Below are 15,463 nucleotides of genomic sequence, written 5' to 3'. Positions count from 1 at the left end.
ATATAAATGTGGGCACTCCTAATTGTGAAGTTCAGGTGCCTCAGCCAGACTTACTGCCAACAGGTGTACAAAATCAATCAAATAAATGATAGTATGATTTTACACCTGTGCAAAAAGTGATTTCCGGTTGGACAAGTCGAGTGTATAGGAACTGTTTGGACAAAGTGCTGACCTCAGTTATGCCGAACCAATTATGAGCCTTTTTGTCTATCAGTAACTGACCTCACAAATGCTCTTTTGACTGAATTGGGTAAATCTGTCAATACACACCAAAATCTTACTCTATAGTAGTTTCCATGGAAATAGTATGTCAAACAAGCTAATGGTCAAGTGTCCACAGACTTTTGGCCATACAATGTAGCAGTGATAGTGTTCCATAAATTTATTACTCAGTAATACATACCAGGGCAACAGAAAAGAGAACAAATAAATTGTTTCGTCCTTTCCTCCCTCGGACACAGCTGAATGTGCCTGTAGAGGACCTTATCAGGCCAGTGGCACCGCTGAGACCAGGGTTCCATCATCTCTTATTTTGGACATTTTATTATGAGCAGTTCATTGGTAAATACAGTTATTCTTATAAAGGTAAAAGAGGGTAAGGATAGCCAGCTACAAGATGTACAGATACTGTCAAATAAATTATAAACCATTAAGACCCAAAAATCAGAAAAGAAACAAAGTGAAAATAACAGTGATTACAACACTCCTTCTATTGGTTAAATAAAAGTGAAACGGGCACTTACACCCATCAGGCATAACCTTATGACATTTGAAGTGAATAACACCGATTATCTCTTCATCACGGCACCTGTTAGTGGGGGGGATATATTAGGCAGCAAGTGAACATTTTATCCTCAACGTTAATGTGTTAGAAGCAGGAAAAATGAACACGCATAAGAATTTGAGCGAGTTTGACAAGGGCCAAATTGTGATGGCTAGACGACTGGGTAAAGCATCTCCAAAACTGCAGCTCTTGTGGGGTGTTCCCGGTCTGCAGTGGTCAGTATCTATAAAAGTGGTCCAAAGAAGGAACAGTGGTAAACCGGCGACAGGGTCATGGGCGGCCAAGGCTCACTGATGCACGAGGGGAGCGAAGGCTGGACAGACGAGCTACTGTAGCTCCAATTGCTGAAGAAGTGAATGTGTACTAGTGTACTAAACGTGAGTGAGTGAGTTACTAACTAGAGTCATGAGCTCCTTTATGTCCAAAAATACAAGAAATAAAAGCAGCAAGTAACCGTGTCGACTCAGGAGTCAAATTATTCAACACATTGAATCTTTTTCTGGTTTAACGTACTGATTTAACGTATTGCAGCATCCGTCATTACTAAGTTAAAATGACTCCTTAACATCTAAATAAAATAAACTGGATATTTAAAAACAAATATTTAATGTAATTACTGTAGATACATACACAGAACATCAGCATTTATTACAAATAATAAACAGTCACGCCGTTTAAAATCAGATCACTGTAACTAACGACTTTTAGGTGGCTAAATCCCAAATAACACTTTAGTAGATATGAAGTGCACTACAAAGGCAGTGAAAGTCTGTATTTCGCTCCCTATAGAGTGCACGTGTATAGTGTATTAGTAGCGATTTGGAAAACAGCCGGTGACCGTTGGCAGTAAATACCATATCGCTAAGCAACTGTAAACAGATGAGTGTATGTGTTGAATGTAAGGTGTTAAGCTAAACAATTAAACTTGACACATTTCTTTATTTCTATATTTTGGATGAATTCTTCACCAGCTGAAACGACTTCTCAACGCATAGTGAGTTTACTGTTTTAAAAAATAAAATTTTATATTTAATAGTTATTGAATAGTTCAGTAATACTACAGAGTAAGTTAAATAAATACAATTTTCCTATAAAACAACTAACATTAATCAGTTAAGACGTTTAAATGCAGTATGTGTTTCTAATTTATACACACCTCCAGTCATATATTCACTTACATTTGCACACACAATGTCTTTTAACTTTGTTACTACAAGTTAGAACCAAAGACCATGTTTTTTTATGCATTTTCCTCCCAATTTAGTCATATCCAATTACCAGATTGCATTACGCTTCCTCTCTACTGATGCTGATCTCCGCTTCTGATTGAGGAGAACGACACGTGTGCAGTAGCCGACTGCATCTTTTCACCTCCACGAGGCGAGTTCATATGCAGATCGGCTTTGTGTACGGAGAGACACACCCTGATCACCGCATTATTCCTCGACTCTGTGCAGGCGCCATCAACCAGCCAGTGGCCGTAATTGCATCAGTTATGAGGTCCCTAACTGGTTTCCCACACTGTATGAACAACAGCCAATTGTTGGTCATGTAGCCGCCCAGCCGGATGGCAGAGTTTCGAACCGACAAGTTTGAAATGTCAGCTCTGGTGTGCTAGCATGTTATACCGCTGCACTACCTGAGCGGTAAGACCATGTTTTTAAGCCAAGGAAAATTATTTTTGGTGGTGCAGCAGTAGAACATTGACTTTTTTCTCCCAGCCTGCCTGGGTGCTTAAAAGACACAGTTCACCATGCACAAAGAAGTAACACGAAGTTTTTTTCAGATGTCCATCAACTCTTTACTGCCACAACAGGGACTCCTACTGTCTGGCCAGGGCACTGGTCATGTACTGGAAGGGTACAGAGAGTTACACTGTTGGTGTGAAAGGTGTGGTCAGCGGCTTTGCATGCGATGTGTGCTAGCCAGGGTGTTGTGCAACAGACACTCTCGCCAGAGTGCACAAGATAGATTAGTGTTGGGACAATGCAAAACAGGTTTAAAATAATGACTTGTTCGTCTTAGGACCATTGTTTGTGTGTATATGGATACACATACTGAAAGAATGAAGTAAAATCGTTTAGGGCTGAAATCTTTGTCACTGCAGCTAGTCAGGAGTAGCACCTGCCTCGTGAATTATTGTTTTTCTCTCCCTCATTTTCACTAATAACAGGAAAAGAGAGACTGAATGAAACAGTGGAGACGTTATGTCCTCACTATATCGGCCTTGTCAAGAGGACAATGCACGGCAGGAGGCTGTTCCCAGGACTCTCTCCCTCACACCGGTGGACCATGAGAGGTTCAGAGCACGTCTTGTATCGGCTGGACCTAGCAGTGCTCAGCACAACCCTGATGCCCTGCTGTTCACCCCCAGCGACCTCCTCCTCCGCAGACGACGTGCCGCTCCAAGCCAGCAGAGGATAGAGATACTGGTAAGAGAATATGGCCAAAGTATATGGACACCAGTTACTTAAGTTCAAGCGTTTCAGTCACACCTCGCTAAAGCTCATAAGTTTAAGCTTATTTAAATTTAGGCGAAATTCACACAGGCACATTCCAAAATCCTATAGAAAGCCCTTCCAGATAAGTGGAAGCTAATAGTGTGAGCAACTTTATATTAATACCCATGGTTTTTAAATTTTGCATACATCAGGGTCAAATTTTTGGCCATATAGTGTACATTCATTCTTTTACTTATACAAGACTGTTTTAAATTCATTGTTATCAACCACTTTATCCTGGTCAGAGTTGCAACAGGTCAGTTTTAGATGAAAAACACTGCGGGCAAGGCAGAAATACCTTAAACAGGGTGCCAATACAATGCATCCCAGCCAATAGCAGTTTTGAATCCAGTTTTAATCCCAAATCTAAGCAGACTAACATAATACACCGCTGTAAAGCGTTTTTCATTACTGCTAACACATAACATTCAGAGATACAGAGGTGGGTTAACAGTATCATGCTGATTCTTTTATATTTCAGCCGGCACTTAAGAGGTACCAGGACCAAAAGCAGCTCGAGTACGTCCACAAGAAAAAACGGGAGAGGCTGATGAGCGCTGGCTGCAAACCCCCTACACCCCCCACTGCTGGGCCAGAACGATCAAGTTTATCTTCCTCCGATCTACACCTGCCACAGATTCCTGATCATCTCAAGGAAAAACAGGTCTGATTTTTATCGGCTGGTGTATTAGGAGATTCTTTTATCTTCTTCTGTTCGCTTCTTTTTCTGGGGCAACATAAAGAGGTTTTCTCCCACAGTACAAAGACGTGCAAGTGAGGTGAATTGGAGATACAAAAAATTGTCCATGAACAATTGTGTAACCAGTAACTTCCTTTCCTGTCATGAATGTAACCAAAGTGTGTAAAACATGATGTTAATAAATAAATAAATAAATAAATAGAACATCTCATTTGAACTGTGTTGTTTCTTTAGGTGAAGAGCACACTCAGCTCTTCTTCATCTGCCAAAAGACCCATAAGCTTCTCCAAAGGCCATTCTTCTACCATGACCCCTACTGTCCATATCCCCGCTCCGCCAGCGTCCAATCCGATGCACTTCGGCTCAGTAGAGGACGTGCTCTGTTCTCAGATTTGCTCCCCAATCGAAATCATGCAGATCGTCCGAAACAACCCTCACCTGGGCTTCCTGTACATGACGTCCGCTGTGCCCAAATCCTCCATCGAATACGATGTGTTCAACCTCAGGTTAGAATGACCTCTAGTTCATTAAAGTGATTATAAACACTGCTTATTGTTAAGTAACAGCATACACATTATATAGAGAAAAGTGTGGACATCCCTCCTAATGATAGAGTTTAAGTGTTTCAGTCGTGTCCTTAACTTTGTGGCACATTTGGAAAAGGCTTATTCTTTCCTGTCCCAGCATGTCTGTGAGGTCCAAAAAGACATTGTTTGACAAGTTTGGATGTCAACCTCATCAAATACAGTTGAGATGGACGCCAAGGTGGCTCAGCGGGATAATTGGCTGGCTGCCCTCTAGCGGGCATAATTGGCAGTGCCTGCAGCAGACAAAATTGGCCATTATAGCCTCCCGGGTGGGGAAAGAGCAGACTGAGAGTGGGTGGGGTCTTCGGCGCTGTGCAAAGACCCTGGTTAGTAGGCCAAGGCGCCTGTACAGAAAGTGGAGGAGCACAGAGATCAGTGCGTGGCTCTCCACACACGCGTGAATTCACTGTATGTGTGGAAGAATAAGAGACATGAACCAGTGTCTCCAGCAGCGGAAGCTGAATACGCTAAATTGGGAGAAAATTCATAAATAAAATAGCAAAAAAACTGTTGAGATGAATTGGAATGTTGATTACAAGCCAGGCCTTCTTGAGCAGCATCAGAGTCCTCACAAATGCTGTCTTGATTGACTGGGCATATATTCCCACAAACCTTTCCAATCAGTAGGGCAGCACTGTAATAATGCCCATGTTTTTGTTTTTTTAATGCCCAGGTGTCCAGAATCTTTTGTAGTCTATTCACTGTGTTTATGTTTTGATCTGGTCTGGCAGTTACAACCTTTAGAAGATTGTGACTGAATTGAACATTTTTGTCCCCCAGGATTGTGACATTCGAGGACGTCGACAAGTCAGACTACTACACGATCAGCATTCACGGTGTGACGCACTACTGCATGGGTCAGATGGACTTTGTGTCGCTAGAGCGCTGGGAGCAGGAGTACCGTTACCACCGGCAGCTCCTTCGCATCCCGACCTTTGCTCTTTTCCGCACGCGCAAGGCGTTCAGAGTGTGGCGGGCCAACGTGCGCTCCAAAACCATCAACAAGTGCAAGCGGTCGCTGCAGAAGCACCTCTTCATAGTCAACGAGGTGCATATCTGTGTGGAGGGTGTAATGTGGAGCTTTAAAGTGAACACTGTGTGGCCAAAAGTATGTGGACACTTGAGCAATAGCTTGTTGGACATTCCAACAACATTTGAAAACCAAATGCATTTATATGAAGTCCTCTGCTCATTGGGAAAGCTTTACACAAGATTTTGGAGTGTATCTATGGCAATTTGGGGGTTCAGACGTTGATTTTGGACAAGGTTTGCAATCAGTGTTCCAATTTGTGGTCGCTGTTTCAGGCGTATAGTAAAAGGGGGCGCAGTAAATCTATATTAATGCTCATGCCCTACAAGCTCGTAGCTTTTGAGTATACAGTGTAGTACTCTTGTGTTTGTGAACTGTAGTGCCTGAGGCCGGCGCTGATCGACATCAGGGAGATGTGCTGTCGTATCTGTGACATGAGCCTGTGCAGGATGGAGAAGGAGCACATGTACACACTCGAGGAATTCCAGTCTGCCCAGTTCACTCAGCTCAGAGAGGTGAGAACCATCTCACACTATCTACACCTCAGCAGGTCAAACCCACAGAACGGCGGTCTAATACGCCAGTCCGGCCACCAAAGAGAGTTTGAGCTTCTGGGTTTGAGTCTCAGCAGTGCTACTGACCTGACTGGGCGCTCGACAGTAGGGCTGTCGCGCTAACCGCAATTTTGAAATATCGCAGTATAGACCAGCCAACCGCAGGGCATGCCAAGCAACCGCATCACCGCGATATTCACGGTTTTTCTTTCTTTCTTCTCTTTTTTTTTTTTTTTTTTTTTTTCAGGGTCCATCTTGTTTTATACGCTTACAATCGGGCGTAATAAATGTTAAATAAATTCATTATGAAAATGAGCTTATTTCTAAGCAACCTCAGGTCCCAGGATCATCCGCACCAACAATTCCCATTCACCACAGTGGTCAGGAAACCCAGACTGTAACCTAATGATGAGAGCAAATGTATTTATATTTTTGACCCATTACAAAACTACTTATTGTATACGTTTGGACTCTAACTGCACATGCGTGTTGCAGGTATCTTCTCGACTGGAGAAATTTAGAGAGCTGGTAAAGGAAGTGGCTGGAACCGCCTGTCGCACAAATATGATGGAGGCAGGATACACGCCTGACTATAATAATAATGAAAACGGTAAACACACATTTTTATATATCTATACAGACAGTTTAGTCATAAACATAATGTAAACAATATTTTCACTTATTTCAAATGTCATCATTTAGCCACAACATGTTTAGTGTCTGAAAACACAAAATGTTTGTTGTTTCACCATGAAACTAGTGAAATATAAATTATGCTAGCCCACTACCACTGGGATCCAGGGTCGAATCCTCAGCTGTGCTATCAGCCGGTCAGGTGTTTACATTCAGACATCTGAGCGCCGCTCAGGTGGCGCAGCGGTAAAAACACACGCTGGAACCAGAGCTGGGATCTTGACTACATCGTATCGAATCTCAGCTCTGCCTGCCGGCTATGCTGGGCGGCCTGTTGTTCAGATATGGGCGGGATTAAGCCGGATGGGGTCTCTCCCCCATGACTGGTGCAATTACGACCTCTGCTGGCTGATTGATGGCGCCTGCACAGAGATGAGAAAAGAGTGCTCTCAGGGTGTGTCTCTCCGTACACAACGCTGAGCTGCACTGCACTCGTCAAAGTGTGAATGATAAGATGCATACGGCTGCTGCCCACGTGTCGGAGGGAGCGTGGGTTAGCTTCGTTCTCCTCAATCAGAGCGGGGATCGGCATTGGTGGAGAGGAAGTGTGATGCAATTGGGAGAAAAAGGGGAGAAAATGCATGAAGAATATATATATATATATATATATATATATATATATATATATATATATATATATATACAGTGTATCACAAAAGTGAGTACACCCCTAACATTTCTGCAGATATTTAAGTATATCTTTTCATGGGACAACACTGACAAAATGACACTTTGACACAATGAAAAGTAGTCTGTGTGCAGCTTATATAACAGTGTAAATTTATTCTTCCCTCAAAATAACTCAATATACAGCCATTAATGTCTAAACCACCGGCAACAAAAGTGAGTACACCCCTTAGTGAAAGTTCCTGAAGTGTCAATATTTTGTGTGGCCACCATTATTTCCCAGAACTGCCTTAACTCTCCTGGGCATGGAGTTTACCAGAGCTTCACAGGTTGCCACTGGAATGCTTTTCCACTCCTCCATGACGACATCACGGAGCTGGCGGATATTCGAGACTTTGCGCTCCTCTGCTGGTCGCTTGAGGATGCCCCAAAGATGTTCTATTGGGTTTAGGTCTGGAGACATGCTTGGTCAGTCCATCACCTTTACCCTCAGCCTCTTCAATAAAGCAGTGGTCGTCTTAGAGGTGTGTCTGGGGTCATTATCATGCTGGAACACTGCCCTGCGACCCAGTTTCCGGAGGGAGGGGATCATGCTCTGCTTCAGTATTTCACAGTACATATTGGAGTTCATGTGTCCCTCAATGAAATGTAACTCCCCAACACCTGCTGCACTCATGCAGCCCCAGACCATGGCATTCCCACCACCGTGCTTGACTGTAGGCATGACACACTTATCTTTGTACTCCTCACCTGATTGCCGCCACACATGCTCGAGACCATCTGAACCAAACAAATTAATCTTGGTCTCATCAGACCATAGGACATGGTTCCAGTAATCCATGTCCTTTGTTGACATGTCTTCAGCAAACTGTTTGCGGGCTTTCTTGTGTAGAGACTTCAGAAGAGGCTTCCTTCTGGGGTGACAGCCATGCAGACCAATTTGATGTAGTGTGCGGCGTATGGTCTGAGCACTGACAGGCTGACCCCCCACCTTTTCAATCTCTGCAGCAATGCTGACAGCACTCCTGCGCCTATCTTTCAAAGACAGCAGTTGGATGTGACGCTGAGCACGTGCACTCAGCTTCTTTGGACGACCAACGCGAGGTCTTTTCTGAGTGGACCCTGCTCTTTTAAAACGCTGGATGATCTTGGCCACTGTGCTGCAGCTCACTTTCAGGGTGTTGGCAATCTTCTTGTAGCCTTGGCCATCTTCATGTAGCGCAACAATTCGTCTTTTAAAATCCTCAGAGAGTTCTTTGCCATGAGGTGCCATGTTGGAACTTTCAGTGACCAGTATGAGAGAGTGTGAGATCTGTACTACTAAATTGAACACAGCTGCTCCCTATGCACACCTGAGACCTAGTAACACTAACAAATCACATGACATTTTGGAGGGAAAATGACAAGCAGTGCTCAATTTGGACATTTAGGGGTGTAGTCTCTTAGGGGTGTACTCACTTTTGTTGCCAGTGGTTTAGACATTAATGGCTGTATATTGAGTTATTTTGAGGGAAGAATAAATTTACACTGTTATATAAGCTGCACACAGACTACTTTTCATTGTGTCAAAGTGTCATTTTGTCAGTGTTGTCCCATGAAAAGATATACTTAAATATCTGCAGAAATGTGAGGGGTGTACTCACTTTTGTGATACACTGTATATATACGTATATATACACAGTATATATAAAAGAGTGGCACTAAAACTTTACACACAAGGTGGCGATTTATTTAACCCTTCATTTCCTTTGTGTAGGCAAAGTGACAATTACCTTTTAACAGCACTATAGACCTAAATTTGGTGTGTGTGTGTGTGTGTGTGTGTGTTATGAAAACTAGATGAAAGTAAACAGTGTGCTGAGTTGGAGATGCTGTATGAGGAGGGTCTGAACAGGTCTAGCTACACAGAGCAGGCTAACAAGAGACACCACTGTGGTCGCCTTACCCGGTACGTAACACACGCACACACACACAGACACTTTGGTGCGTGGGCAATCACAAAGATTAAGGACACGTGGCTGTGTTTTATGATTCTCACTTTGACACCAGAAAATATGCTCATGACCACTGAAACCCTTGGCCAAAATTTGTGGACACGAGCTTGTTGGGCATCCTATTACAAAACCATTAATATAGGCATTAATATAGGGTCCTTCCCATGGGAGACTTGAGACATCACTGTGCCTCTGAAAGGACTGCAGGAGGCTGGTCACTTTTGAGTTTCCACAACTGGAAAAATAATAGCACTTACTGTGGTTTGATGGAGTCCCAGAGCCTTAGAAGTTTCTAACTGCCATAATTCAACGGCATCTAATCTTTTTTGGAATTTGCTTTAATCATGGCATAATGTTCCTGTAGAAACTTGAGGTGACTTACCACTGTGTGTGTGTGTGTGTGTGCAGCTTTATTCGGCTGGCTGATTACCTGATAATGAGCACCCTGCACACACTAGCCGTCAACTCCATCAGCAAGTTACTGAGCAGGTTCCAGGAACACAACACACACACACCCTCACACACACTCATACACAGCTGGAATACAGAGGCTGGCCTGGACACACACGACAAGGTTAGTGAGTGTCTCTTATTCTGGATGTTCATGTTCATTCATTCATTCATTCATTCATTCAGTGTGTTATGCACTCTGTGTGTGTGTGTGTGTGTGTGTGTGTTACAGGCAGGTGTCTCAGAACAGAATCCAGGTGTTTCAGTGTTGCCCATGTTCATCACAGAACTAATGCTGGACACACATGCACTTTCCTTCCAACCTTCCATTGATGAATTCCAGGTGTGTAGTAGCATTATAAAAGTACACTATACAGTCAAAAGTATGTGGACAATACAATTGTGTAGGGTTTTAGCTACCATTGTTAACAGGTGTATTGAATAAATTAAGGGAAGGGTTTTAGTTTGCGGCAACAGTTTGAGGAAGGCCCTTTCCTGATCCAGCATAACTGTGCCCAAAGTGAGTTTCATTTAGACATGGTGTGATGAGTTTGGTGTGGAAGAATACATTGTTAGATACCCATTGAAACACCTGTGGGATGAAATGGAATGCTGATTGTGAGCCAGTCTATTCTAATTCTAACAGACACTTGAATATTTTCTGTAAGCCTTTCCCGAGGAGTGGAGGCTTTTGCGACTCTGTATTAATGGTAATGCTTTTAGAATAGAATGTCTGACAGGCTCATGGTGTTGATGACTGTGTGTGTGTGTGTGTTAGGAGTGTGTAGCAGAGATTATCTCGTGCTTCCAGGACACAGTGCTGTCTTTGAAGCCTCTGGTGCCTGATTGCTATTTTAATGCGTTCACACGACCCATCATCAACAACAAGGTACAGGCACAACACTGTTTACCCCATTTTGTCTGGGTTTAAAAAAAAAGTTAGTCCCCTGAGCAATACTGCTATATTCAGTCACAATTATAAGTCCCTTTGGATTAAATATACACTTGGTAATACAAAACATTTTCATTTTATTTCATTTTCATGTTTTCGAGGCAGGAACGGACCCCAGACAAGCCCCCCTATCCCAACCAAACCCTTTCCCCCAGACATAACCAATCAAATCCGTGCTCAGATGGCACAGCCGTGAATTATGCTGCCCCACTACCGCTGGGATCCAGGATTCAAATCTTCCTGTCTGGGGTGTGTTTTTGTATTGAGTCCAGCAAATCTAAGGAGGCCGGAACCACTGCGACCCTGTCCAGAATAAAGCAGTGGGTAAAGCAGTGGTAAAACATGAAAATGAAATGACATTTAGTCCCATAAAACAACAGTTCAAAAACCATCCTCTTAAATCCAGTCTTTCCTGACAGCGCTAGATGTGAAAAAGCTGCATTTATTTGAGCATGACGTGTTTACCCCGTCTCAGATTGAGGAGAAGACCTGTGGTGACGGTCCGAGTTTAGAAGCCGCGCTGGAAGACGATCGAAACTTGCAGGACGTCATCCAGAACATCAAGGTTCATATTTTAACATTCAGAACACAAAACTAGTTCAAACTATCAAAATTAAATTAAGTGTTTTTTTTTTTTTTCAACTAAACGAATTGTTTATCAGATTCTGTTATATTTTTTAATCTAAATAAAAAAATCCAGATTCCTTTATGCCCTTGTCTAATTTACTAACAGCTGCAGGATCAGAACGACCTTTCGTTTCCTTTTTTCAGAGTTCAATGCAGTTTGCGTTTGATGCTGCTGTTGTGTATGCCAACACGTTCGAGCGGTTCCGGTTGTTCTACGAGAAGAACGAAAGCCTGGACCTAAAAGCTCTCCAAGAACAAGAACACGGTAAGCCTTAAAAAAATAAGGGCGCTCAGGTGGCACAGCGATAAAACACACTAGCACACCATAGCTGCCATTTCAAACTCGTCGGTTTGAAACTCAGCTCTGCTACCGGCAGGCTGGGCGCCTACATGAACAACGAGTGGCTGTTGTTCATACAGGGTAGGAGCCGGACAGGGACTCTCTCATGGCTGATGCAACTGATGGCTGATTGTTAGCGCCTGCACAGAGTCGAGGGGTAATGCATTGATCAGGGTGTGGCTCTCCGTACACAAAGCTGATCCACATTTGAACTCGCGTCGTAGGTGGCGTGTGTTAGTCACGGCTCTCCTCAATCAGGGCAGGGATCAGCATCAGTAGAGAGGAAGCGTAATGCAATCGGTTAATTGAAAACGGTAAAAGTTGGGAGAAAATGCATTTAAAAAGACAGTAATTTAGTCATATCCAATCCCCCAGCCGGTGTCTGTAGTCCTGGATGGCGGCACCGCTCATAGCATTATAGACTGCTGCAGCATCGGAGCGCTTGTGTGTGCATGGGGCTGCACAAGGGTAATAACTGTCATGATTTGTGTGTGTGTGTGTGTGTGTGTGTGTGTGTGTGTGTGTAAAACAGATGTGGCATTTTTTGCTGTAAGTTTGGAGAACTATCATGGGCAGCATAAGGAAGCTCTAGGCATCAAGCAGCAAAGACACCTGGGACTTCTGCTGGTGGACTCGTCCCAACTTAAGAAGAAATTCATACCATCTCCACTGCACTGCTTAGAGGTCTCTCTCTCACACACACACACACACACACACACTTCTTAACATACTTCAAAATGGAATCATTATAAGTTCCTCACACCTGAACGTTTGGTCCTGCAGGTGATTAACGAAATGCTGCCGCTGTTAGCTAAGAGAAAGATGGACGCCATCATGACCGAGGCTCAGGACGCCCAGTTCAAACTGAAGCTCGTCCCCACGTCTACCACCGAGTTCGTCGACTCCCTCACCTTTCTGGACGAGATCCAGGAGCGGGTAAGATACACAGTCGAACTTATTTGAATGTGTATGTGTGTGATCCTTAGATGCTATGTGACCAAAAGTATATGGACACCTGACCATGAGCATTTCAACATCTCATTCCAAAACCATGAGTTTAATATGGGGTTCACTCTTTTGGAAGGACTGTCAACAAGATTTTGGAGTGTGTCTGTTGGGATTTGTGCTCATTTAGTAAAAAGAGCACTCCGCCAAGGCCGGTCCCAAGCCCGGCTGAAAAAGGAGGAGGGTTGGGCGTGGGGCTAGCTACCCCACCCCATCAAACAAAGCTAGCAACAAAAACGCCAAAAGGAGATCAACAAACCTTAGTCCTGGGAAGAGAGGGATCTTCGTTAAGAAGAAGTATGACGGCATGTGGTGAAAGCCGAAAATCGGAAGCTACGAGGCCGACTACCCTGCTCTCCGCCAGGGCATCAATCAACATCGGTGCATGGAACGTCAGGACCATGTACGACACAGGGAAGACCACGCAAGTTTCTGCAGAAATGCGTAACTACAACCTGGCCCTGCTTGGAATCAGCGAAACGCGATGGAACCAGCTGGAGCGGAAAGCCCAAGACCGAGATGTTTGGAGATCTCTTATCGGCGGCCTATGCCCCAGGAGGGCTAGTAGGCGATGATGATGATGAGTAAAAAGAGCTTTCATGAGGCGTAGTATTGAAGTTCTACAAACAGGTCTGGCTCACATTTAACATGTAAATGTATACGCCTGTTGTGTGGGTGTGGCTGAGCCACTTAAATTCAATAAGTAGATGGTGTGTCAACATATTTTTGGTCATATGGTGCATAATGAACGTAATTAAACACACAGAAGTGTTGGAAACATTTATTAATCAGTGCATTCATTAATTCCTCACCTCTCTCGCTGTAAGATCGAAGTCCTGGATGAGCAGACGGAGACGGTGTGTCAGATGTACGCGCTGATTGAGAGCTTCTCTGTGCCCGCTCCGCCGGAGGACCTCGTCGTTTTCGCCATGCTCAGATCGTCTGTGAGCGCCGTGAAGAACGCCATCGACAAAGCGGTGGGAGAGAGAGACGCCAACGTGGACAAGTTCTGCCAGCACGTGCAGAGCGACATCGCCGAACTCAACAAGGAGGTGACGAGCGTTAAACAACAAGCAGAGGTGAGACAGCTCAGACTCCAGACATTGGCCTTTAACCTAAAAGTAAAAAAACACACACTAAAGAGTCAAAAGTATGTGGACACCTGATTATATGCTTGTTAAATATTCCATCCATGGGAGAGTTGCTAGGTGCAAACCACTGCTGACAAAAAGAACACAAAGGCTCGTCTGGATGACCCTCAGGACTTTTGGGACAATATTCTGTGTACTGATGAGTCAAAGCTAGAACGTGGGTCCCGTTACATCTGGTGTAATGCTAACAGTGACAGTGGTAGCATAGTGGATATAGCTTTGGTCTATAAATTAAAAGGTTGAAAGTTCGAATCCCATCTCTGCTATAAAGCCACTATTGGGCCCTTGAACTGCACACCTGTATATGTATACATGACAAAGGCATTCAGATTAAACCAGGATGATTCACCTCACAACATACAGATGTTGGGACCAGAAACCACTGGACTCCTTCAGTTGTCTTGTAGAGTTCATATTTCAGTGTACACCTACTATCCAATCAGAAGCAAGAACAAAAATGTATATAGCCTTGGTGTAAAGTAAACAAGAACAATGACTGTCCAGTTAAAAATTAAAACAAACCTTTATTCGTGTCGCCACTCTGAAGCTATTTTCCGTTGTTTTGGCTTTCTAGAACCGACTGATTCTGGACATTGACACGGATCCAGCGAAGGTCCGCACAGTCCTGAACGAAATCCAAAACTCTATAGACAAGATGCAAGCTCAAGCCTTCCGCTTCAAATCCTACCAGAAGAACTTCAAGGTTAGTAGATTTTTACGAATTTTACAGGCACCTCTGACAGTTTTGTTAAAGCATGCACACTAAATGGCCAAAAGTATGTGGACATCTGACCATAAGTTTGTTGGTCTCATTCCAAAACCTTGGACATTAATATGAAACTGGCTAAGTCTTAGAGGCTAGGGTTTTCCACACTGTTTTGGACTGTGTCTGTGGGAGCTTGTGCACATCCATCCAAGCAAGAAGACCTGCCTTCAGTTGATGTACCATTTCATTTCAGAGCCGTTCAGTGGGGTTAAAGTCAGGACTCTACTCAGTTCCACCACTCCAAATTCATCAAACTATGTTCCACTGTGTACAAAGTGATGTATGTAAAGACAGTCATTCCCACTTCTTGAAGAGGGTGTTCCACAGGTTTCGGAGTGTTTGTGGAAAGTTGTGCCTATTTGTGCAACTGATGTTTTTGATAGATAGATATATAGACACATTAATACTTAGTAATGAGGTAATGAAGGTCCTTAGTCGTCTTTTGAAGTCAGCAAGTGACTCAGCAGTTCATCCCACTATCTGACAAGAGACTGGACAAGAATCCTAGTGGCTTTCATACAAAGGAATGGTTGAATCTTTCTGTTGTAAAGGAAAAACCAGCACGATATTGTCAGGTCAGCTACATGAGCAGAGAAGGACCGCTTGGATATAATATTTATATATAATAGTTATTTTATGATCTTAATGACACATACACCCCACAAATGCAGTTATGAAGGGAGCAATGACTTTTTCACACCA

At 43.6% G+C, this 15,463-nt stretch overlaps 1 protein-coding gene across 4 annotated transcripts in view; it reads left to right on the top strand.

Annotated features, from left to right (window-relative positions):
* The first annotated feature begins 1,672 nt into the window (after positions 1-1,672).
* The window catches only part of dnah6 (dynein, axonemal, heavy chain 6), a 78,964-nt gene continuing 65,173 nt past the window's right edge, over positions 1,673-15,463 (top strand). For 3 of the 4 annotated variants that reach the window (XM_063008779.1, XM_063008778.1, XM_063008777.1), the window contains exons 1-17: positions 1,673-1,778; positions 2,958-3,216; positions 3,767-3,949; positions 4,220-4,491; positions 5,353-5,620; positions 5,983-6,117; positions 6,652-6,766; positions 9,316-9,424; positions 9,879-10,044; positions 10,153-10,263; positions 10,699-10,809; positions 11,348-11,437; positions 11,644-11,764; positions 12,372-12,523; positions 12,623-12,775; positions 13,672-13,923; positions 14,570-14,698. In XM_063008779.1, the coding sequence (XP_062864849.1) occupies positions 2,992-3,216; positions 3,767-3,949; positions 4,220-4,491; positions 5,353-5,620; positions 5,983-6,117; positions 6,652-6,766; positions 9,316-9,424; positions 9,879-10,044; positions 10,153-10,263; positions 10,699-10,809; positions 11,348-11,437; positions 11,644-11,764; positions 12,372-12,523; positions 12,623-12,775; positions 13,672-13,923; positions 14,570-14,698 (2,592 nt within the window). In that variant the 5' untranslated portion in view covers positions 1,673-1,778; positions 2,958-2,991. The remainder of the gene's footprint in view (positions 1,779-2,957; positions 3,217-3,766; positions 3,950-4,219; positions 4,492-5,352; positions 5,621-5,982; positions 6,118-6,651; positions 6,767-9,315; positions 9,425-9,878; positions 10,045-10,152; positions 10,264-10,698; positions 10,810-11,347; positions 11,438-11,643; positions 11,765-12,371; positions 12,524-12,622; positions 12,776-13,671; positions 13,924-14,569; positions 14,699-15,463) is intronic. The other variant, XM_063008776.1, reaches the window with a different exon arrangement.

Source organism: Trichomycterus rosablanca, chromosome 14, assembly GCF_030014385.1.
Source record: "Trichomycterus rosablanca isolate fTriRos1 chromosome 14, fTriRos1.hap1, whole genome shotgun sequence".
In the NCBI taxonomy this organism is placed as follows: Eukaryota; Metazoa; Chordata; class Actinopteri; order Siluriformes; family Trichomycteridae; genus Trichomycterus; species Trichomycterus rosablanca.
This window is presented reverse-complemented; position numbering and strand designations above follow the sequence as displayed.